The following is a 24,609-nucleotide window of genomic DNA, read 5'->3' on the forward strand; positions in this document are numbered from 1 at the left end:
GGTCCTTTACATAGCCACAACAGGCACACAAGTACAGCATAAGCAGCGGCAATGTAAGCTTAGCATACAACCCACTTCATAGTCTTTTCTAAAGTTTTGCAAAATTTTCCACTTTCACCACCACCAGTTCAACTCCCCCAGTATTAGCAGTGCCAGAAGTCCTAAGGTAGGAAGGACATGGCTGCCACTGGTATTTTAAGCAGTGTCATTTAACCCTGCTCAGACCAGGGTCGAACTCACACAATGCTTAAAACACCTATGGTTGCTGTTGGACCATCCGCCCTAGGGCTCCCAATGAGGTTAACATGGCTGGAGCTGAACCATTGATAAAAATGGTGGGCAATTTCACGTATATAAATGAGATTTAAGTGCTTTAACTGTGAACTGGAGCAATAACAAGAGGGCTCATCATTCTTAATATCTGTTTCATCAATGATGTGAGCTAATTAAACTGTGATAGAGAAATCTGTCCACCAGCCAATGGCCTGGGACCACCAACTTATTTTGCATGGCTGCTGAACAGCCATTAAATAGTAGCAAAGAAAATATGGAATTATAGGCAGTCATCTAGTCCATGAAAACCTCTTTTACGGACTTGAAAGCCATTTCAAATCGGTTTCTAAAAACAAGGTAAACACAAGCTCGAATGTAAGAGCACGAGGTATATTTGAGATCCTACCCCTCAATCTCTCTCAACAGCCCCTACTCTCACCAATGGTATTCCACGCTCCACTGATCAAGTATCAGACCTCTTTTAATTTTTTATTTATGACATTTTTAATTTAGCTTGGCCATATATGTGACATCAAACTGACTTACTGAGAGAAGTAGGGAGGAGGTGGGAGGAGTTGATTGCAGACAGGCAATTTAACTTGATGCCAAAAGACCACAACAAACTCAAACAGAGAGACAGACAAGCTGCTGGAGTCCAAGGAAACTGATTTAGCAATGAAAGCTAAAGAGAAACTGAATGCTAATCTTTTTACTGTCAGTGGAAAATATATTTTTTCTTAAGTCCATTGAAAAATACATGTTTAGTAATGTGAAAAAACAAACAGATATGGAAGGAAAGAGTATCAGTTTTCAGTTAAATCACTGACTGTAATTTTATATTTATTTAATGTTAAATGGATAATACAACTAGAAGAGAAATATATTTTCAAATGAATCCAGGTCCTTATTGATGCATTGTGCTTTATATACTTAGAATGAGAGAGGTTCTCTTTCAGAGACCACCTATTTTCATCTGTTTTTCTCTAACACGGGTAATTTTTGGAACTACAAAGCTCACCTTCAAATCATGCTTTTATTCTGAGTAATTCTAAAGTGCCAGAATATGCCAGGTAGCTAAAATAAGGATCTGCTTCAAGTAAGAAATATGAAAATGCTTTCCAGTCTGAATCCCCTTGCCTATTACATTCCTGGGGGAAAAATGCACCAAAATGTATATTCAGGATCCTACTCAAGAACTTAGTCAACAATACATTAAGAGAGGGTGAAATTCCATGAATGAAGCAACACAAGAAGTGGATGTTGATGGGTGGAGCTAAAAATGAAGTTCCACAGTTCTCAGACTTCTTTAGATATATATCTAAGAAAAAACCTTAAGATTCTTTATGCGAGCACATATTGCTACCTTATATTTCTCTCATGTCTTCACAGATTCCAAGGCCAGAAGGGACCATTGTGATCATCTAGTATGACCTATGTAACACAGGCCATAACTTCCCCCAAAATAATTTCTAGGGCATATCTTTTTAGAGAATCATACAATCTTGATTTTAAAATTGCCAGTGATGAAGAATCCACCACCACTCTTGGTGAATTGTTCCAATGATAATTACACTCACTGATAAGAATTATACACCTTATTTCCATTCTGACTTTGTCTTGCTTGAACTTCTGGCCATTGGATCATGTTGTACTTTTCTCTGCTAGAGTAAAGAACCCATTATCAAAAATGTGTTCCCCCTGTAGATACTTAGAGACTGTAATCAAGTCACCTCTTAACCTTCTCTTTGTTAAGCTAAACATACTGAGCTCCTTGTGACTATTAAGAATTTTAAAACTAACTCGTCTAATCCTTTAGTCATTCTTGCTTTTTTCTGAACTCTCTCTAATTTATCAACATCCTTCTTTAATTGTGGATATCAGAACGGGATATGCTATTCCAGCAGTGGTCTCACCAATGCCAAATAGTAAGTACAGTAAGTAAAATAACCTCTCTAATCATACTTGAGATACCCTTGTTTATGCATCCAAGGATCATTATTAGCATTTTGGCCACATGTCTGGGAGCTCATGTTTAGCTGATTTTTCCACCATGACCCCCAAGTATTTTCCAAAGTAACTCCTTTGCAGGATAGAGTCCCCCATCATGTAAATAGGGCTTACATTCTTTGTTCCTAGATGTATACATTTAGCTGTAGTAAAACACACACTGTTTGCTTGCATCCAGCTTACATATCACTGACCTGTCCCCTTCATTATTTACCACTCCCCCAATTTTTGTGTCATTTGCGAACTTTATCAGAGATGATTTTGTTTTCTTCCAGGTCATTGATAAAAGTGTTAGAGCATGGGACCAAGAACCAATGCCTGTGGGACCCCACTGTTTACAATTACATTTTGAGACCTTTCGTTAGCCATTTTTTAATTCATGTGAAGTGTGCCATGTTGGTTTTATATCATTGTAGTTTTTTTTTAAACTAATAAAATTTTCTTTCTGCTCATGCACTTCTGACTTCAACAATTTATCATTTCTTTTCAACTGTTTTTGTCTCTGAATTACTATGGCTCTGGTAAGGCCTCTTTGAAAATGACTTACTGAAAAAGCATATATGTTCATTTAGTATTATAAAAGTCACTTTAACACTACCCAGAAAAAGCACTACTAGGGAAAATGTTACAGGGAAGCAATGGCCCTTGATTTCTTGCATTCAGGGGGAACTACTGGCATTTTAAAATTTTCTTCTGAAAAGCTGTGAGCACAAATGTTTATCATCCATCTTCTCTACAGCTTTATGAAGGATGTTCAAACATTTAAATCATTTCAGAAAATGGCTTAACATAAATTTAGTCCATCTTTCTAGAGCCAAGGAAGCCATTCTTACATTAACCCATATGTCTTACACTGCAGCTTCAGAGCATCCATCTGCACATTGCAGCAGGAGAAAAAGCTCTGGCTAGGATTTTTTTTTAAAATGTGTGCTTAAGTTAGGCTTTTAAATGCACACTTTGGTATCTAAATAGGTGGGTTTATTTTCAAAAGTGCTAAGCACCAGTGTTTCCTACTAACATTAAAAACATTAAAGTTCCACAAGATTTGGCCCATTGCTTTAAGACTTTGCTGTAGTGTCTGTGGTTTGCTAAAACAGTTGAGCTAAATTCTTCTGTTACATCCATGAGATTAATTTGTTCTCTCATCAGGCTAGGTTTATTCCCTACTATATCCATATTACAGGGGGAAAAAAGGCTAAAACAAAGATTCAGGGGACCCAATTAAGCTCAGAATGTAGCTAAATGGGAAAGGGGTATAGCACTGTTCACTACATTCAGGTACTTGTTTATCTTTAATGGTTCTTCATTTGTTCATTCTAGAAGCGTTTGATTTAACAGACTATGTAGGGAAATGTTGGGATGACAGACCATTATTACTTAATGTAGCAAGAGACGTGTATCTTTATGAACAACTAGAGCTGGGAAATCCCTTTAGGAGAGGGACATGGGTGTCATTATAGATAGCTCAATGAAAAACTTTGCTCAGTGTGCAGCTATCGTAAATAAAATGCTAAGATGAACAAGGAATGGAGAATATTATAAAGACTTTTCAGATAAATCAGTGGTGTGGCCTCATCTGGAATACTGCATGCAGCACAGGTCACCCCATCTGAAAGGGAGTATTTCAGAATTGCAGGGGGTTGAAAGACAATTATCAAAGGCAATTATCAAAGGCATGGAAGAAAAGTTGGAGAGATTAAGATTTATTTACCTCCATTCTAAGGTAAAACAAAGGGGACATGATAAAAGTATGTAAAATAATGAATGGTATGTAGAAGGGGTATCAGGAACTTCTGTTCTCCCTATCAAATAAGACAAGAGCAAGAAGACATACAATGAAATTTTTAAAAAATGTAAAATTCAAAACGGATGAAAAAGTAGTATTTTTCCACGTGTGATTAAATTGTGGAACTCATTGCCACAGTAAGTCACCCAGGCAAAGAACTCAGCAAGTTTCAAGAAAGTATGAGACATTTACATGGATGACAAGACTACCCAGAGTTGTTGTAATTAATAACAAACTCTTTGTAATGGACATTGGCTTAAACCCTGAATCTTTCAGTTTAATCTCACAACTACTAGAGATCAGGATGGGATTTAGCGTGAGGGCGATTGTCTCAGATCTGCCAACTGTGGGGTTCTTACACCCACCTAAGCAGCATCTGGGACTCGTTACTGCCAGAGACAGGATACTGGAGTAGATGGATGTCAGGTCTGATCCAGTTTGGCAATTCCAGTAAGTTCCTATTGTCTTAAATAAATCTGAACACTTCCTGTGGTTAATGCTCTATTGTCTTTCCCCTGTTATTGTTTGGGTCTGAGGATTTAACTAGCTAACTTGTGCCTAAAGGTTCTTTGGAGGAAGCCCAGAAGCTTGACTGGCTCTGTTTCATTTAGTTTGGAACATTTGTACATGCTATATTCCTTCATATGAGAGAGGAAAAGGGGGGAGAAGAAAAAAAATTCTGAAGTCCTTATTCAGACCTTCCTCCTCGGGAAACTCATTTCATTTCCTTTCTCTCCATGTTTTTGAATGCCCCTTGTCCTTCAAACTCTTTTTTCTTTAATTTCCCTCTCCTCACACCCTTTTTACTCCTACCTTGTTATGTACTGTTCATTCCCCTTTCTGTTTACATATTAGATTGCTGGACCAAACATTTCCTTCACACATCTGATGATTGCATCTTTTGCACTCAAGTCTTACTTCCTGGAAAGTGCTCATGGACATGTATGTTTGCACACAACTGGAGGTTGGGTTGAGATAATTTTGAAAACCTGATCCTTAGTGTTGTTGGTAATATAATTTGATCAGTGGTGCCCAAATGTTTCCTGTCACACTGCCCCTTATCAATAATGGAATCTCTCCGTGCCTTCCTCCATTACTGCACAGGTGGCTCAGCAACTTGGGCTGAAGGCGGAGCTGGGGGCTGAACTGGGGATGGGGGGGGCACTGGGACTAGAGGGCAAGACTGGGCTGGGAGGCAGAGTGTAATTGCGGCTGAGGCCAGAGCTGGGATGGGTGGCACTCCCTGCCCACTCCCTGTGGGGGCTAGCCCGGGCTCCCCTGAATGTTCCTCCACACCCCCAAAGGGGGCATGGCCCACAGTTTGGGGACCACTGCATTGGAGTATTATGTATTTAAAATACAATTAGACACTTCTGATCAACGAGGTGCGTACTGAAGAACTTGGCATATTTGCTCTGTCTTCCATAGTAGTATGTTTTCATTATTTTCCAATTCAATGACAGATTCACAGGTGACTTTAGAAACACTTTTCCTGATGTCATATTGCAGCTTTTGTTTTTGTCTTGATGTGATAGGAGCCCTTACTTCTAATGCAGTATTAGGTATGTTAGCATTCATCTTTTCTTTGAGCAGGATGCAGTTGTTTAAAGTCACTTTTTTAAATCAGTATTTGAACTGGTGAAATCATCTTCTACAGAGGGGTTTACAGACCACCAGGACAATGAGATAATCCATACTTTATCTTCCTCATTTAACTTTTTCCAATAACCCTCTAAATATCTGCACTGTCTTCTTGCAGTGCAGATGCAAAACAAACTTGTGAATTTCTGGATACAGCAGTGTGGTTGGAATTCTTACTCTTATATAAACCTTTGAAATACCTCACTTAGGGCTCAACTGTGTCTTTAATGTACAGCTCTGCTTTGAGAGCCATGTAGAACCACAACACCCCAGGAGGAGCTTGCTTGCTGCTATGCTGCTTCAAAAGATGAAGCATTTCCCCTCACTCCCACTGCACAGCTGCCAACACTACAGGCTGGTGTATGGAGGGATGACTCTGCCTTCCTCCTGCCCTCTTTGGGGTGCCTCACATCTCAGGGCTGAAATGAGGGGAGCAGTCACAGTGCTATAAAGAGTGCTGTAGTTGAATCGTACTACAGGGGCACCTTTTACAAGACAGGTGGAGCAGGCACTTGTGAAGCTGCAGAACACAAGCTGGCTCTTGAAAGTGACAGGCCCATAGTCTGTTTTTATTTCTACAAAGAGCATATACCATGTCAAGGTTCCTCCCCCACTCTGAACTCTAGGGTACAGATGTGGGGACCTGCATGAAAACCTCCTAAGCTTACTTTTACCAGCTTAAGTTAAAACTTCCCCAAGGTACAAATTAATTTTATCTTTTGTCCTTGGAATAACCACTTCCACCACCAAACTCTAACTGGGTTTACTGGGAAACGTAGTTTGGACACGTCTTGCCCCCCCAAATCCTCCCAACCCTTGCACCCCACTTCCTGGGAAAGGTTTGGTAAAAATCCTCACCAATTTGCATAGGTGACCACAGACCCAAACCCTTGGATCTGAGAACAATGAAAAAGCATTCAGTTTTCTTACAAGAAGACTTTTAATAGAAATAGAAGTAAATAGGAGTAAAGGAATCACCCCTGTAATCAGGATGGTAGGTACCTTACAGGGTAATTAGATTCAAAACATAGAGAATCCCTCTAGGCAAAACCTTAAGTTACAAAAAAGACACACAGACAGAAATAGTTATTCTATTCAGCACAATTCTTTCCTCAGCCATTTAAAGAAATCATAATCTAATGCATATCTAGCTAGATTACTTACTAAAAGTTCTAAGACTCCATTCCTGTTCTATCCCCGGCAAAGCAGCATATAGACAGACACACAGACCCTTTGTTTCTCTCCCTCCTCCCAGCTTTTGAAAGTATCTTGTCTCCTCATTGGTCATTTTGGTCAGGTGCCAGCAAGGTTACCTTTAGCTTCTTAACCCTTTACAGGTGAGAGGATTTTTCCTCTGGCCAGGAGGGGTTTTAAAGGGGTTTACCCTTCCCTTTATATTTATGACACCATGCCTTACCAAAATAAAATCTGTCCTAGTGTTTGCTGTTCAAGACTTGCACTATTTCAAAACATATACACTGAACCAAACACAGCACTGAGATGAGGACAAACACATGAATGGATTTTATGGAGCAGGCCACAATTTCTGTTAAACTTTAACACAGGGGAGAGGCGCTACCCACCCATCACCCATGCTCTCCTATACCAGTCATTTAATTGGTTCTAGTATGGGGTACTGGGCTCTTGCTGTATAACTCTGGGTAGGCTCTCCTCAGCCTACTCACCAGGACTCAGCTCGCTCTAATCCTATCCCATAAGCCCAAGGCCCAACACCAAACTTCCAGGTCTTTTACCTTTGGAAACATTTTGGTTTTTTAATCACACTGGGTACTGACTGTAAATTGTGGCAATTTAACAACTCAACCAAGTACCTCAGCTAGGTACTAAGCATGATCCTACTTAAAAAACTGTGGCCTGAAGGTGGTGGAAGGAGAGCAAAAGACTCCCAGGTCCTCTGCCAGTTGGCCCAGAGGATAAAAAACCCCAGCCTGACCCCAAAACGGGCAATCAGCTTGACCCATAGCATCTGTCAGGCCTGATTCCCATTCCTAGTTCAGGGTGGGGCTGCTGGAATGGAGCTGGAAGAAGTTCCACATCGCTCTCATTCCAGATTAAATCCTGGCAGCTGTGAAATGCTGGCCAATCAGCCCCTCTCCTTCCCAGCTGGCCAGTGGGTGTCAGACTCCAAGGGGCTGGAGCTGCCTGGTATCCCTCATTGAGTGTCTGCCTACCTGACTGCTGAGACTGTCCTCTTTCTCCAATGGGCCCATTCAGTTTCCCCCACCCATTGAGGCAGATGGGTGGCATTGCTTATTCTACAGGACTAAGTCTGTTCTCAGAATTTGCTATTGGTATTAAATACATGAGAAATATCTTTGCTTGTTGAGAATTTCAATGCTGCTGACATGTCACATTCAGACACAAATTCTTTTATCTGTCAATATATTGTATTTCTGACCAAAACATCACCTCTCACTCTCATAATTACACTTTTCAATTCCCAACTATCTTAGATGTTTTTAATATCTGTCACATCTATTTTGTAACTGCTATTTTTTATTCGTCATAACCGTTTCTTCCATCTCAAATTGTTCATCTCTATAGTCCAATATTCTTTCAGAGTAACTGGAATATCAATTTCATTTCCAGACCAGCCACACATCACTTTTATACTACAGATCAATGTCCCTCACTGGTGTTTACTTCAATTGTACTCATTCATAAAGAAATTATTTATACATATATGGGGAAGGGAGATATTTTCAGTTAAGGTTCAAGCCTGGCCTCATAACAGGCACAATTTATCCCCATAAAAAAACCTGCAGTTCTGAGTTCTTGTGCCTTTAACTCTCCAACTTGTGTCTGCAATCAGATAGCTAGAGGCACAAGTGTTCAGATTTATGCCTAGAGTTGAAATGTAGGAACAAAAGTGTGGGCACAAGGGAAACTATCCTTCCGAAAGAGTATCCCATTATATTTCAGCAGAAATTTTCTAACTTTTTTATTAGAGCGCTGCACATTTCACTAGTTCCAGATTTACCATCTTGATTCAGATGCTATTAGTTCTGAATTTATTTCGGACATGGGTTTTTGGGCAAAAATTTCAAATGTAGGTATTTAAACTGCACCTTCAAAATATTACATGTGCATCTTTTGCATACATAAAATTCAGCTGTGCATGTGCAAAGAAGTATTTGTTCAAATGCTGGTAAGCTATATGCATAAATATCCATCTGTAAATGCAGTTACCCATTTGGCAGGTGACAATACTCATCTGCACATGCAAGTGACAGTTTTATGCTGGCAATGGATACATGCACAGGCAAGTGAAGGTTTTATGTTGGCAATGGGTGCATGCAAGTGTGTTCAGACTGCAATTACGATACGGATATTTCACAATGTAGCCCTCTGTGTTCATACTGCACATTTATCTGGCCATTAGTCCTTTTATTGCTCAGTGTTGTTTTTAGTCATTATATAATTATCACAGAGTAATTTTCCAGTCTTCTCATCTGGACTTTTCTTGTTTCTGTTGAGACTTATGGTAACATTGATCAAACAATATGGGTATGCATAAACTACAACCTTACTTATGTATTTGTGTATTGGATAAACGTATTCACGTACTGCAAGTCTGTCATTAGATATGTCCAACTTAATGGCAGTCAAAAAGTGAAATTAGTCAAGAGAATGCAGCTGAATCCCTACCCTTTGAAAAAAAAATGGAAATAACAGATAAGGAAATATCACAATTGTCCTTGCTAAATTTCCTTTTCTTTAGCATGAAAGACTGATTATCTGGTAGTTTTCCTCCACAGCTTTAAAAGTAATTTGCTGGTAGATTTGGGAAAAAAAATCAATGCATTCATTTTGTGAATAAATTTAGAAGCTTTTATATTAAGTCAACAATGTACCTTTTACATTTATATTCCAAATAGCAAATTCTTTGCTTTTATTTTCTATGCAAAAATTGGTATGAGACCACAAATTATTCAAAAGCTATTTTCCTCTTGAACCATGCAAGAGAGAACTTGCCACAGCTAAGTGACTCCACTGAATTAATAATGAGCACAAGCAAATGTTGGAAAATAGTCTTAAATGGGCAATGATTTAACAGCTGCATCTCTTGGAACTGACAGGCCTGACACTTATGTAGCATGCTACAGGTTTTGTTTCTTACTCATAGACTTTAAGACCAGAAGGGAGCACTGTGATAATCTAGTGTGACGTCCTGCACATTGCAGACCACAGAACCTCACCCACTAACTCCCATAACTGACCCATAACCTCTGGCTGAGTTACTAAAGTCCTTAAATCATGATTTAAAGATTTCCAATTACACAGAATACGCCATTTACTCTAGTTCATACCAGCAAGTGAACCATGCCCCATACTGCTGAGGAAGGCAAAAAATCCACAGAGTCTCTGCCAATCTGACCCGGGGGGAAATCATAGGCCCTGACGCTGTGGGTGCTCCAGCTCCGCAGAACCCAGGGGGGAAAATTGGTGGGTTCTAAGTACCCACTGGCAGTCCCCCTATCAGCTCCTGCCTATTGGCAGGTCTCGTGGATCAGCACCCTCCCTTCTCGCGCCTCACACCCACTGCAATCAGCTGTTTCACAGCATTCAGGAGGCTCTGGGGGAAGGAGAAGGAGCAAGGATGCGCATGCTCAGGGGAGGGGGTGGAACTGGGGGGGAAGAGGCGGGGTGCGGCCTTGGGGGAAGAGGTGGAGTGGGGGCGGGGTCTGGGGCAGACCCGGGGGTTGAGCACCCCCCAGCACTTTGGAAAGTTGGTGCCTTTGAAGAAAATTCCTTCCAGACCCCCACTATGGTGATCAGTTAGACCCTGAACATGTGGGGAAGACCCACCAGCCAGACACCTGGGAAAGAATTCTTTGTAGTAACAGAGAATCCTCCCCATCTAGTGCCCCATCTCTTGCCATTAGTGATATTTGTTACTAGCAGTCACAGGTGGACCACAAACCATTGAAGGCAATCTCATCATACCACTCCCTCCATAAATTTATCAAGCTCAGTCTTGAAACCAGTTAGATTTTTTGCCCCCCCCAGGGCCTGTTCCAGAACTTCACTCCCGCAGCTCCCATTGGCCAGGAACGGCAAACTGTGGCCACTGGGAGCTGCGAGCAGCTGTACCTGTGGACGCTCAGGTAAACAAAGCACCTCATGGCCCACCAGGGGCTTACCCTGAACAAGGCACAAACCAAGTTTGGGAACCCCTGGGTTAGCTAAACAAGTCAAGCTCCTTAAGTCTCCTCTCACAAAGTAGGTTTTCCATTCCTCTGATCATCCTAGGAACCCTTCTCTACCCCTGTTCCAGTTTGAATTCATCTTTCTTAAACATGGTAAATGAGAATTACTGTATGCCAGATGGGGTCTCAGCAGTGCCTTGTACAATGGTAATAACACTTCCCTATCTCTACTGGAAATACCTCTCTTGATGCATCCTAGGATTGCAATAGCCCTTTTCATGACTGCATCAAATTGGCATGTGCTAATGAGGTACTTCAAAGGTTTGTAGAGGAGTAAGAATTACAACCACACTGCTGTATCCTCCAGCACATCTTCTCAAACAATCTTATGTGGAACTGTTAATTAGCTGACAATATAGAAATTAATACATCCTTTCTCTATTTATTAGTAGCATTAGCATTTCCTTTTCCTAGATACTAAACATAATAGGTGGAAAATGTTAACATTCCATATGCAAGATTACTCAATCAAATCCTTGTCATCATTTAGGGAGTTGAGGATTCTTGCATAGAAGGATAAGCCTTGTTTTGTTTTTGCTTAGTAAGGAATTATGGGAAAGCAGATAGTAACTATTTGCTAGTTATTTCTTTAGCCATAATATTGGTGACTCAAAACATCAGACAACCAGAATTCTCAAACTAAAACTTTGTTTTGGGAGTGTAATGGTGAGAGCATGTTTCAAAGTCCAGTTATCACTCAAAAACAGTACTACCTTTGCTAGAAAAAAAGTAATATTAAAAAACCCAAACACAAGAAAGTCTGGAAATAAACAATTAATGGATTCAGCCAGTTTCCCACAGCTGCCTAGCGATGAGAACTTAGAGGTTTCACTGTGTAGGTTGGATATTTGGGCTCAGCTCTTGCAAAGAGTTGTGTGAGAATGGGCCGCCTATCCCCACAAGGAGCCTCACTGAAATCGATGGGGCTCCATGTGGGTATCCATGCTGACCTTGCTGCAGGATTGGGTGCTTAATTACTTCACTAGTCACTTTGAAAGACCAGGACCAGGTTGCTAGTGCTGTGCTGGGATTCTAGGCCCTAATGGGCAGTTGTCCACATCAGTAGACGTGCCATACGATTTAACAACTTGTAGCTATCAACAACTGTAGAGGTCTGACTCTGGAATAGCAGGGATGTTGCCACTCAGGACAGAGTGCATGGACAAAGTTTATGTCCCTTAAGTTTAACAAAATCAAAAAGGGAAAAAAAGAAAGCACATATGTAGGCATGAGAAAACCTGTTTTCTAACCTAGGTCTCCACTGGTTAAAACTGCTCTTTCTGATTCTCTTATTGGGCCTTGTGTGGCCAAAAAAGAAGCCCACCCTGGGTTTTGCTCACATGTCAGGCACTGAAGACAGAGGATGTTCACAAAACACAGCTGTCCAGAAACAAAGCTGAAAGGGACATGACACCCCATCTGCCTACTGGAACTAAGATTAAAATGCTCTTCTGTGGTCAATTTTTTAATTCAAGAGAGTTCATCAAGTCAAAAACAAACATTTGTGTGAAAGGAAATTTAGTAGTTGGAGAATGAATGGGGCAAAAATGGGAATAAGGTATTTTTACTGTGGAACTTAAGTGTGGAGCATTCACTACAATACCTTAAAAACATAAGCCATTCCCTGACCACCACCTCTGCTTTAATGGCTAATGTGGGAAACACTGCAGAGCCTTGACCACCTAAATTTGTGGCTTCTTCTCAACTTCCTTCAGCTAAAAGCCTCAAAAGACAGAAGTGTTTCTTATGGACAAGAGGATCAGCCCCCAAAAGCCTTTTTATATTGTGACTCAGACACCACATATCTCTGCAACCTCCAGGTTATCCTTTATCCTGAACTCATTCTCCCAGATCTCCTGGGTCTGTAAATATACTCATAACCATCTCTACAACATTGCTTGTGACTGTCACTGCCTCAGCTACACCTCTACTGAAATCCTCATCCATGCCTTTATCTCCTCTCTCCTGGACTACTGCACCTTGGTCACTGTGACCTTAAGTCCCAGCTTTGCAGATTCCAGCATATGCAGAATGTTCTTTCCCACTCACTTGTATGAAGCTGCATGACAATGACTCACATATTAAACCTCCACTGGCGTCCTACACATTTCAGAATCCAGTTGAAAACTGATCGCTTTGGTTCTAAGACCAATCCATCCTACACTACTGTATGGATAGTCTTCCTTTACTTCTCTTTTCGGTCTAGCTATAGCTGTCTTTTCTTACAGTCTCACTATTGTTCGAGAGAGCCTGTTCCTCTGCAGTTCCTGTCATCTTAATAATTATCCCTGTCTCAGTATCCCATTTCAAGTCTCAGTTAAACACATTTTATCCCTTGCCTAGGCATCTTATTTCCTCTCTCCCTGTGCTTGTCTTCTTCTTCTTCAGGGGTTATGTTACTTGTTTCTTCCCATTACAACTAATAATGACTCTTGATCCTTCTCATAACTACAGGGCTTAAAAAGTGAGTTTTCTACACTTTTAAAACATCATGTGTATCCTATTTAAAGGCCCAACTGTGGAACCTTTACTCATGTTGGTAAGCATTTACTCATACAAGGAAACCCAATGAAGGTAAGTGCTCACCAACGTAAGAGTCACACGACCTAACTAAAAGACTACATCTGAGGTCTGAAATATCTAGGCCCAGTTATACTATAGCTATAATATACTATAGCCACCATTTTTCAAGAGAGGTAAAACAAAATATAACTATGATCTGTGTGCTTTGAACATTGCACAGAAATTGAAAATACTCTTTTTTTCAGTGACACATGACATCAAACCTGGAAAAATAACACTATTTCTTAATTTGGAGTATCATAAACAAGGCCTTAGTGTAGAGGATCTCAGTGACAATCAACATGTTAAATAATCTTAGTCACATCTTTCAATAAATTCCCAAGATATTTCAGTTGATTGAGCCCATGGAATGCATTTGTGGTAAGCTATTGCTTAGGATGTTAGTGTTGAGTTCTAGTTTTCTGCAAACAGTATAATTCTTTGTACATACCCCCATCTATGCCCACTTTAATAGCAAACACTCTTTCCTTTAGTGATTTTTAGAAACTCATGGTCTGGGGAGATATGCTTTTGAGGCCAAAAGTATTGCTGCATATTACCATCTTCAGCCTCTGTGCAACTTCTTAGCCTTTTCAACTTATTTTGTTCCCTGCCCCAACTAACAGAAGCATGCATCATGTGGTAGCTTTGGACCCTAACTTTAGGGAAGCAAAATTCTTATTGACTTGAATAGGAGTTTTGATTTAGTAAGGACTGCAGGAGTTTGGCCAAAATAGCTATCTATAACTTCAGTTAATGTGCTCTAATACAGCAGCTGCCATTATTTGCCTCCTAAAACACTTATGGGCTAAAACAATAATGACAATGTAGAGGGCTTTTACTTAAGCCACTTAAGCTAGCTAGGCATTAGCTGTCAGGTCAGGCATTTTCCTGATCTAAGAAACCTAGTAATAATTTTTTTCTGTGACTGTTGTGCTCCACATGTTATCAATGGTACAGCTTTGCTCTACAGTATCTATCTTGTCCTAGCAATTAATGGCTGTTAGTGTAGCCAACTGGAAAACAGGACTTTTTTCTAAACATACTATCAAACTAGATCTAAAATAAATCTCTCCCCATAACATGGCATCTTTGGCACAGCAGCATAGTGACCTAAAACAGTGTGAAGAGCAGGATTAATAGGGAAGTAAAAAATGTTTTGATGAAACAAAGAAAATCTCTAATCATTGTTCCGTAGGGGGTCTGTCATTATACCTTGGCACATGCCTTACCATACCATTTTATCAGTTTTGCATTATGTCATGGTAGTGTCCCTTTCATACAAAGGCAATTCAATTAGCATATTTTGTCTGTACTATTAAAATGCTATTACACTCACCCATTCTTACATAAAGTTTCAAAAATGCTTATTATAAGAAGCAGGATTGATTTAAATAGTGTGCCTTTCTATTCCTGCTCTTTTGCATCTTTGACAAATTGAGAGGGGGAGGGTCTATTCTTCTAGCGTTTAAAAAAGTAAGCTCTCACTAATTTTTTTAAAATTTGGGTAGTAAAAATAATCCCTATATAATTGAAACAAATGAAAACTTGCAGTTGATTCGTTTTATAATATGTTGAGTGTATTAGTATGCCCTCTTGTGTTAAACAGGGGAATATTCAGTTGTTTATTGTCTTAAAGAAAGATCAAGCAAGCACATAAAATATTCCAAAAGCTAGTAGCAGCAGAGTGCTTGACCTAATTTTAAGGACAGACACAATCTGTCAACGATAAATACACTAAAAATGGGATTTGCAGCTGTTCATACATTAAAAAAGAGAATAAAAATAAATTTTCCCTTATAGAACACAACAAGCTTTTTACATATGTATGTTCTACTATTAAAAATTCATCTTATTTTTTCTGATTTTATAACTTTATTCACAATTAATTAAAACTAAATTATCAGAATAGATGAAAACACAGAAAATATGAAGATAAACTGACATGATATGAAATCTTCAGGATAAAGAACCAATGTGGCCAGGAAGGTTAAAGGGGAAAGAAAGTATATTAAACTAACATTAAGACCATGAAATGAACAGACAAAAGTAAGGAAGTTGGAAGTTAAAACTGTCTGCATTCTTTAATTCATTCTATCATGAAGCAAATCTCTTGGTACACAATTTTATATAGAATTTCCATGAATAGATAGATCTAAAAATATAGTCCCTGAGATGTGCCACTGTGTACTAATCTGAGACCCAAATATTACCATAGGAGCCCCTTCAAGATTTAGACAAAACAGAATGACTTGAGGTAGAATGCATGGCATAACTCTGGATTTTGTTTTGTCTGTTTATAATACTGTTAAATTTACTTACAATATTTTTTCTTCTTAAGAGTAAAACAATTTCCTTTTTACTCAAATATATGAGAAGTGACCCAATGGATTTATACAGTTCAAGTACACATTAATATAGTTTCAAGGTGCAGATTGATTTAACAGAATATTATAACTTAATCTGTCATACAAATATGTATTAAGGGACTTCAAATCCAGATTATTAACCCAACAGATTGACATATTTTATGAGCGATTATGATACTGTATATCATACAAATCTATATTTACAGGCACTTATTTTATAATCATGTCTAAGCATACTTAAACACCCCAATTTGTGTGTCATTGCAATAATCCTGTGACTGGTATTTAGAACCATAATGTTTTATTTCATAGCAGTTTCACTGATGTATTTGCAAGATCTGTGTCCTAAAAGCAATATACCACATTCTGGCTGAGAACAAAGTTATTCGTCTGCTGTAAATTTACCTTTCCTAAATTAAATAGCTTAGTTGTTCAAACACTTCACTCACTCCTCCCTGCTAAACTCACCCCCAATAAAATTACCCAAGACAGCACTGATTAAAGCATACAAAATGTCATTGGGAATCTCATTATTTTGTGAGATGGAAACACCTACTGAAAAACACAAACACACTCACCTATCATTATCAACAATTATTTTTTCTGCATTTCTATAATTTACAAATGCTTGAACAAACATTTCCCCTAACTATTAGGGAAAAAATAAAGATTTCTAGAGACTTTGACCCCTTAAAGTCAGGCCATTCAAATGAAATTTAACAGCTGAATTTCTGATTCTTGGAAGCCAGCTGCGTAATGGAAATACTGACACAGCCTTAACTCTAGCAGTGGGAGCAGCTTGGCTATAATAAATGAATCACTTACCATTTTCACGATTCTTTCCTCTCTCTAAGTAAATGCAAAATAGAGCCTTTATCTGGCTCAGGCATTAAACTGTCTGAGAAGGGAACTGCTAAAATGAATTATTCACTCGAAGTCACTGGGGAAAAGAAGGTAAAATGGTAGTGGATGGCCAACATTAGAGTTGCTGCAGAATAGAATTTCAGGAAATTGGATCCAAGTCAGAAATTCAATTAATGAAAGTGATCCTGTTTCACAGTAAGTCTTAGCCCTATTAGAACAGGTCTCTATCATGTAAATCTTTTTGTGGACTACTGTTGGCAGATTTTTTTAAAACACTGTGAATCTTCTACTACTGACTGACTTCTCTCAAGTTTCCAATGAAAATTTTTTTTAAAAAAAATCATATTGCAAAATCCCTCAAATTTTTTAAATTGTAGGATTTGAAAAATGTTTGGAATTTTGTTTACTATTTTTGTTTACTATTTTTGAGTATTCTTTTATTTTAGTGGGAAAATCCAGTTACAGCTTTGCCAATTCCTGTGTCTTTTCTATCCCTTTCCCCCTACCCCTTCACTTTTAAAGGAGTATATCTAAGCCTCTGGACCCAATCATGCAAACCTGTACTCAGAAGTAATCCTTTTGCTAATAGTCCATTGACTTCACATGAATAAGATAAACTTATTCAATGAGTGCAGTTTTAGGTCCCAAGCCCGCAAACACTTATGCATGCACATGGGACTGCTCATGCATTTAGTTGCCTGAACAATAGGGCAAAATCCTGCTCCCATGGAAATCAGAGGGAATTTTTCCATGGATTTCAATGGGGTCTAGATTTCACCCTTAGAGTTTAGTGTCTCTGCATGTACATTAACACACACATACATATGACATCATCTTTCTTGAAATTGCTTGGGTCTTCTCTCTATTCTCTCATATTTATGCTTGCTCTCAGTTCATAGGTAGGCAGGCAGAGAGAGAGGATGCCTGGAGGCATGAAGTCATGCTACATGTCTGTCTTTCAGGTCTCCAGGGAACCTGCTGCAGGTGGCCAGCAGGAAGAAAGAGGAAGACGAGGGGCAGAAGGACTCCGCCGCGCCTTCCCTCCAGGCTCTGCTGGGGATCGCTGGACAGCTCCCCACGGGCCACTGACAGGGCCTCCTTTGTGCTCTTACCGCCCCGGGGCCAGGCCCCACCTACTGCCACCTTTCCCGTGCAGCCGAAGACGGGGACAGGAAGAAGCGGGGCGCAAAGCCCGATGTTTCGGAAAAAGCGTAAATGTGAGCGAATCCAACGGTCTACGCCGAGGCGGGCATCGCTAGGTCCGGGGAAATCCCCGCCTCCAGTCAGGCTTCCCCATTTCTCCCTAGTTCAGAGCTTTGGGACGTGCATGCCAATGCTTCCAGTCCACATCGAGACTGCAAATCATTTAAAAAGAAAAGGAGGACTTGTGGCACCTTAGAGACTAACAAATTTATTAGCACATAAGCTTTCGTGAGCTACAGCTCACTTCACCGGACGCATGTTAGTCTCTAAGGTGCCACAAGTACTCCTTTTCTGTTTGCGGATACAGACTAACAGGGCTGCGACTCTGAAACAAATCATTTAAGCATCTCAGGAAGAAGGGTCTGGAGTTGGGGGGTTATTTCTCTCCCTATAACTAATTGTTTGTGAACAGGTGCAGTCCTAGTTCCCCGTTAGAAACAGCCACAAGTCCTGGCTCAACAATTCACTCCTCCAGCACTTCAGTGCAAAGGTTTTTATGGCTGCGGCCAGATCAGAACCACCATACACAGGCAGGGGCATGATCGCTGCCTCTGTCACTGTAATTCTGGGATTTCCTGTTATTCTGAATCAAATCGAGCAATCTGTTCCAAGCTACTTCCAAAATAATAACCCGGGCAGGGGAAAATTCCTGCATGCAGCCCTTTCCGTATGAGGTTAAATGAAATACAGCCGGTACCGCATTTGTATCCTATTGAAACCGATACTGTTACCTGTCAAACTTTTAGTATCATAGCTGCACCTTTTGCTAACAAGTAATTAGAGGCCACATTTCCCCCAGTTTTGGATACAAATTGGGTGGAATGAGAAATAATTTGCAGATTAATGTAAACAGGCAGCAGCAAATCTTAACTGCAGAGATTTCTGACCCTAACAGGCAAGTGCTGTGCTCGTCAGGGTTGCCGGCTGCGCTGCGCGTTGACAGCAAGTCGTCAGTGCTTGCAAAGGGTTTGAGGCACCCACCGGGGCAGGGTCTAGGAGGGTGGAATATTGCTACGAATGGTGATTGTGGTTATTAATTGTGCCTTGCTGTTGCTCCGGCGGGACGATCCCTGGTGTAAGTGCCCCGAGGGAGAAGACGGAGGGACCCTTACCTGCCTAAGCAGCTCTTGCAGCACGGTTCGCCGCGCTCCGCGCGGGCTGCGTTGCACTGCAGGGAAGGTGGAATTCCCCGGGCAGGGGCGGGGCAGCGCTCGCGCGGGCTGGCACCGACAGCTGCTCCCGGGATTCTCCCCGCGCCCCCTCCCCTCCCTTGCTACTCGCCTCACGCCGCAGCTTTCCCGTCCTCCAGGTGACGTCATGCCCGTTGTTTTGGTTCGCCCGACCAATCGAACTCGCCGGCTGGATTCTACGGGCGCCGGGATGGGCCCTTCGTGGCGGCGGCAGGACTCGCCACTGCCGACCGTAACGCATTGCGCAGGGTGCACCACCGCCTGGTCCTCCTGCAGCTTTAACAGCTCTGACATGGAAACGTCGCTGCAGTTCCAGCCGGGCTTCTGCTCAGAGCAGCAGCAGCGCCCGCGCCCGCACTGCCAGCAGCCGCCGCCGGGTCAGGACAAGCAGAGCCTGCTCCAGCAGCACAGCCCCTGCCGCCAGTGCAACAACTGCAGCTACTCCGGGGCTGCGGCGGGGGACAACCTGCCCCTGCTGCTCCGCACTTCCTCGCCCCTGTCGGGCGCTTTCAGGACCCACTCCTCGCCGCTCTCCTCCTCCGCCGCCTCCTCCAGGCAGGGCAGCCAGCTGAACGTGAGCGAGCTCACCCCCTCCAGCCATGCCGGTTCGTCCAGGCAGCCCCACCCCCAGCACCAGTACCACCACCCCCACCCCCAGTACCACCAGTGCCAGAGCCTGCAGCAGCAGGCAGCCAGCCCCAGCAGCAGCGTCAGCAGCGGCAGCACCCACCACCACCACCACCACCAGCAGCAGCCCCACCAGCGCCGGGAGAGCAACCCCTTCACCGAAATAGCCATGAGCAGCTGCAGGTACAACGGCGGCGTCATGCGGCCGCTCAGCCACCTGAGCTCGTCCCGCAGGAACCTGCAGGAGCTGGACTCCGAGTCCCAGCCGCTGCAGCCGCCGCTCTCCAGCCCCGCCGCCGCCGCCTCAGCCCCGGAGATCGTGGTGTCCAAGCCGGAGCACAACAACTCCAACAACCTGGCGCTGCACGGCCCCGGCCCCGGGGGCAGCGTGGGGGGCAGCAGCCAGAACAACAGCGGCAGCAAGTCCAGCAAGAAGAAGAACCAGAACATCGGCTACAAGCTGGGGCACCGCCGAGCGCTCTTCGAGAAGCGCAAGCGGCTCAGCGACTACGCGCTCATCTTCGGCATGTTCGGCATCGTGGTGATGGTCATCGAGACCGAGCTGTCCTGGGGCGCCTACACCAAGGTACCTGCCCCTCCCCGCTCGCCTCCCTTCCAGCGCGCTATAGCTGCCAGCCACTCTCTCACTCCTCCTGCTGCTGGGCTTGCTCTCTCCCGGGCCCCAGCTTCCTACCCACTCCTTCCGCGCTCTCTCCAAGGTCCCAGCCGCAGTTTGATCTGTCCGCCTGTCCCCTGCGGGGAGCGACTCCCTCCCAGTGCATGCCCTGCAGACACGCTCTGCATTCACTTGCACTAGGCGGCCAGACACGCCTGCCAGTGTCACCCGTGTCCGTTAGGCGCTGCTCCTTTGCGACATGCCCTAGAAACCTGGGAGGGAAAGGATGAGAAGGACAGAGGAGGAGGGAGAGAAGGGATTTAAGAACAATTTGAAAAGAAAAGTGTATTTTCTAAATCAGCCGTTTAAATCGCCACGCTCAATTTTTCATTCTGCCAGCCAGGGTCAATTTCTTTGGATTTGCGTAATTCTGTAGACTTGAGAGAAACTTTTTTTTCCTCTCGGGCTAGAGCGCTCCATCCCATTGGCAGTCCCTAGAGTAAATTGGTTTCCCAGTGTTGGCTGTCCCACCTGTACTGGATCTGCTGCTGAAGCAATGACAAGTAGCCCTTTTGATTTAGGGCAGCTATTCTTCATCCTTAAAAGAGAGAAATCAAGTCAGTAATCCTGGTCTCTGTTATGCAAGATAGATTTTCCCCCATCACAGTTCAGATGGATGAAGGACAAAAAGTCTTTTTATAAAGGTGTATATCTTTTCACGGACACTCAAATGTTTTTCTGTTGCAGGAGTCGCTGTATTCATTAGCTCTAAAATGCCTTATTAGCCTCTCCACGATTATTCTGCTTGGTCTTATTATTGTATACCACGCAAGGGAAATTCAGGTAATGTTTCACTTTATAAACTACCAAACATTGAAACTGTCGGTAATGAAAAGACTCAGTTTTCAAAAGGCATTCTTCGGTGAGTAATTACTTTTTTCCAGTATGTCAGAAAAAGTTCACTTTGTTTCTACTGAAGTTTACTGAATCTATTTCAAAGGGATCTTAAAGAGATTAAATATAATACATTGATATTCTTATTAGAAGTTATAAAAATGTCTGTAATATGCTGCATAATCACTTATTCTGAATGACTGAATAGAGTATTCTGTGTACACTTGTTGTTGTTTTATGCTATAAGGGGAACTTTTTAGCCTAGAATTTAGAGCTATATTGTGCTGATCCATACATCCTCATTAGATCACATGATTAATTGTAGAGAGACTTCAGTTACCTCTAGTCATGAAGTCTTCACCTAAACACTGAAGATAAGACAATAGTTGGAAGAAAAAAGATAAATAAAACAAGCCATAGAATGTTTAAACTGTGAACAGATTTTTTTAATGCCACAGAAATTATAGGCAGCTAGTAAAGAAATGTGAGAAAAAAAGTGTAATGGTCAACTAAGTGTTGTCTTTAGTATTTTAAAATGTACCTTTTCAGGACTTGTAGACTTCCTTCCATAAATAAACCAAATTTTCAAATGGGATTTTGCTCAGCTAAGGAGTGAAGTATTGGATTTATAATCAAATAAGGATAATCTCCACATTAATTTTTCCTTGGTGTTTTATTCCTAGATGTATATAATCCTATTGTTATTTCTGACTATAGAGAACTTGTGGCTTAAGGCAGCAGCGAATATTTTCAAGGACAAAGAAACTTGTTTGTGTTGTGTCAATTAACAGAAAGAAAAATGGAACACTTATAAAGGAACTATAATATAGTTGTGGTTGCAGCTGTGTTGGTCCCAGATATTAGAGAGACAAGGTCAATGGATCAACTTCTGTTGCTGCGAGAAAAGCTTGTGAGCTACAACAAAGTTGGTCCAATAAACGATATTACCTCATCCACTGTGTCGATCTAGAATATAGTTGTTATATAAGCTTAAGTACAGGCTTCTACCTGCTAATGTTAGAGTAAAAGAATACTGTTTTATCTGAGACCATTTGCAAAATAGGACCCTGATCCTGCAGTCCTTATACGTGCAAAACTCCCATTTCTGAATCGGGCTCTAGTTTCTTTGCACTAAGATCATAGAGCTGGAAAGCCTGTTAATTTAATTCTTCTTGAGTAGTTGCTGTGGAAATGTTAATATAAACTAAAGAAAAATAGAAAAAAATATGTTCTTTCCCCTCCACCCTGGTGTTTCTCATAATGAAAACTGTAGAAGTATGTTATGTAAAAATGTACTTAAAAACGACCTTCCTAGATATTTCAGTTGCTGTATGCAATTCTGTTAAGAAACTCTAAATAGAAAATATAAAGAAATTTTAAGATTAAAATCAGTTTGAAAAAATTTGAGTTAATTTTCCAAACTACAGTAAAATAAAAATTTTAAAAGTACTCAAACATTTGTTCATTAAATAATCGCCATGACTAGATTATTTAGATTTAGATTATTGCCCTCCCCCCAAAAAAACAACTCACAACCCTAACCAAAATAAATAATAATAATAAAAAAGCCCTAAGATTTCTGAAGTTTGGAGAAGTTAATGTTTTGTAGAGAAATGTGCCTACAATTGAATTGATAAGGGAACTCTAATCTACAACAGATCCAAAAAATATACCACTGATTTTGTCCTAGGATTTTGATTAGTACTGATTGTTTAGAAAGACTGTAGATTTACATTTGTCTGCTAAATTTTTGCAAATAATAATTGCTACAGCTGGTAATAAAGCTGGAGCTTGTGCGTCTTTCTGTATGTGTCTTCTCCAGTTGTTAACAAAATATAAAATAATTCAGGACTTCTGTTCTTTGGCTAATATATATATGAAATCAAAGACTTTACAGTAAGGTTGCCAACAGCCCCTTATTACAAGGGATGTCCCTTATTTTTTTTTTATCTCTGTACAGTAAGAAATACCCCTGGTGAATGTAGGTGAGTACTGATTATTATTAATAATAATAATATCGGGGAGGGGAAGGTGCTAAGAAAACAGTCCCTTATTTTTGAAATACAGTGTTGGCAACCCTACCTTACAGTGCCTCATTTGTTTTTCTGGTCGGTAATAAACAAAAATGCAACTTTGGTTGCATTTCTGTGAGTTCTTCTGGATTTAGTGACCCTCTTAGAGAGCTTCCCAGTAAATGACATGATATAGAATGAGTAACACCATCTACTAGCTTAATCAAAGTTAATATAGTTTAACACTGCCTGACAGCATTAAAACTAAAAACATACTTAGTTGCAAAATAGTGATACAGTTCCTTTTCATCAGAAAGGTACTATAGACTGCCAATAGACATTGTAGGGTTCTGGATAAACTGCAGATCTTCAGGGCTCAGTTTATTTACCTGGATAATGAAGAAGGAGATCAACATGGGAAAGGGCACTATACCACCTTTAAGCTGACAACATTAAATATCCTCCTGATTTAGAGACAACCTACTTAAAACTTTTTATTCACCTTTCTGTAAAAAACAAACAAAAGCAACATAAATAGCCATATAAGTAGCAAATAATAACTGGATGTATAAGTGAACGTTACACTTCATGTCTGAATACAGTGGACACAATTTAAATATTTTGGCTTGTAACAGAAATTGTGAAATCTATTCTTCAATTATTGTTCCATGAAAAATATTGCATAATCCTACTAACAGTAGATTTAAAGAAGATCAAATTTTTAGCCATCTGTTTTCTGAAGGGACATCTATAGTATCAAATTTTTAACTTCTGTTAACTTCAATGAGAGTTTATCTTGAGGACTATAGGATTATATTTATAGAGCTGTGGCATACTTGACAATGAAGGTTTTATTGTTGGGTTGTTTTTTTCTGGAGGGTTGTTTCAATTAACTATTTGTTAAAAGAAAAGGAGTACTTGTGGCACCTTAGAGACTAACAAATTTATTTAAATTTGTTAGTCTCTAAGGTGCCACAAGTACTCCTTTTCTTTTTGCGGATACAGACTATCATGGCTGCTACTCTGAAACCTGTCACTATTTGTTGTAAACCTAATCTGTGTTTGGGCATTGATTCCATTCTAATCCTCATCTGAGAAGTGTTGAGACTGTGCTAGTCAGTACAGTGCAAATTAACAGGAACTCGTTGAGTTAGCAAACAATGTTCTGGGGATTGGAAGAATATCCATATTCTCTGTTTGTAGCGTGATACGTTTTACAATTGGAGGGAAGCAACGCTACTTGGAAATAAGAGGTATTTGTTCTACAAAACGTGATGCAGAGTATTTTGTGACAAATGATGAAAGTTTACAGATTGTTTCTGCTCTCAGAAGTT

The 24,609-nt window shown here is 40.9% G+C and overlaps 1 protein-coding gene and 1 long non-coding RNA gene across 8 annotated transcripts in view; one reads left to right on the top strand and one right to left on the bottom strand.

Moving 5' to 3' along the window:
• The window catches only part of LOC141987545 (uncharacterized), a 143,874-nt gene extending 124,676 nt beyond the window's left edge, over positions 1 to 19,198 (bottom strand). For all 4 annotated transcript variants that reach the window (XR_012639560.1, XR_012639562.1, XR_012639561.1 and 1 more), the window contains exon 1: positions 19,049 to 19,198. This is a non-coding gene — a long non-coding RNA (uncharacterized LOC141987545). The remainder of the gene's footprint in view (positions 1 to 19,048) is intronic.
• A 55-nt stretch (positions 19,199 to 19,253) lies between these two features.
• The window catches only part of KCNN2 (potassium calcium-activated channel subfamily N member 2), a 106,614-nt gene continuing 101,258 nt past the window's right edge, over positions 19,254 to 24,609 (top strand). For 3 of the 4 annotated variants that reach the window (XM_074952974.1, XM_074952976.1, XM_074952977.1), the window contains exons 1-2: positions 19,313 to 20,339; positions 21,117 to 21,212. In XM_074952974.1, coding sequence (XP_074809075.1) covers positions 19,317 to 20,339; positions 21,117 to 21,212 — 1,119 coding nt within the window. In that variant the 5' untranslated portion in view covers positions 19,313 to 19,316. Of the gene's footprint in view, positions 20,340 to 21,116; positions 21,213 to 24,609 lie in introns of all 4 variants that reach the window. The other variant, XM_074952975.1, reaches the window with a different exon arrangement.

Source organism: Natator depressus, chromosome 5 (genome assembly GCF_965152275.1).
Source record: "Natator depressus isolate rNatDep1 chromosome 5, rNatDep2.hap1, whole genome shotgun sequence".
In the NCBI taxonomy this organism is placed as follows: Eukaryota; Metazoa; Chordata; order Testudines; family Cheloniidae; genus Natator; species Natator depressus.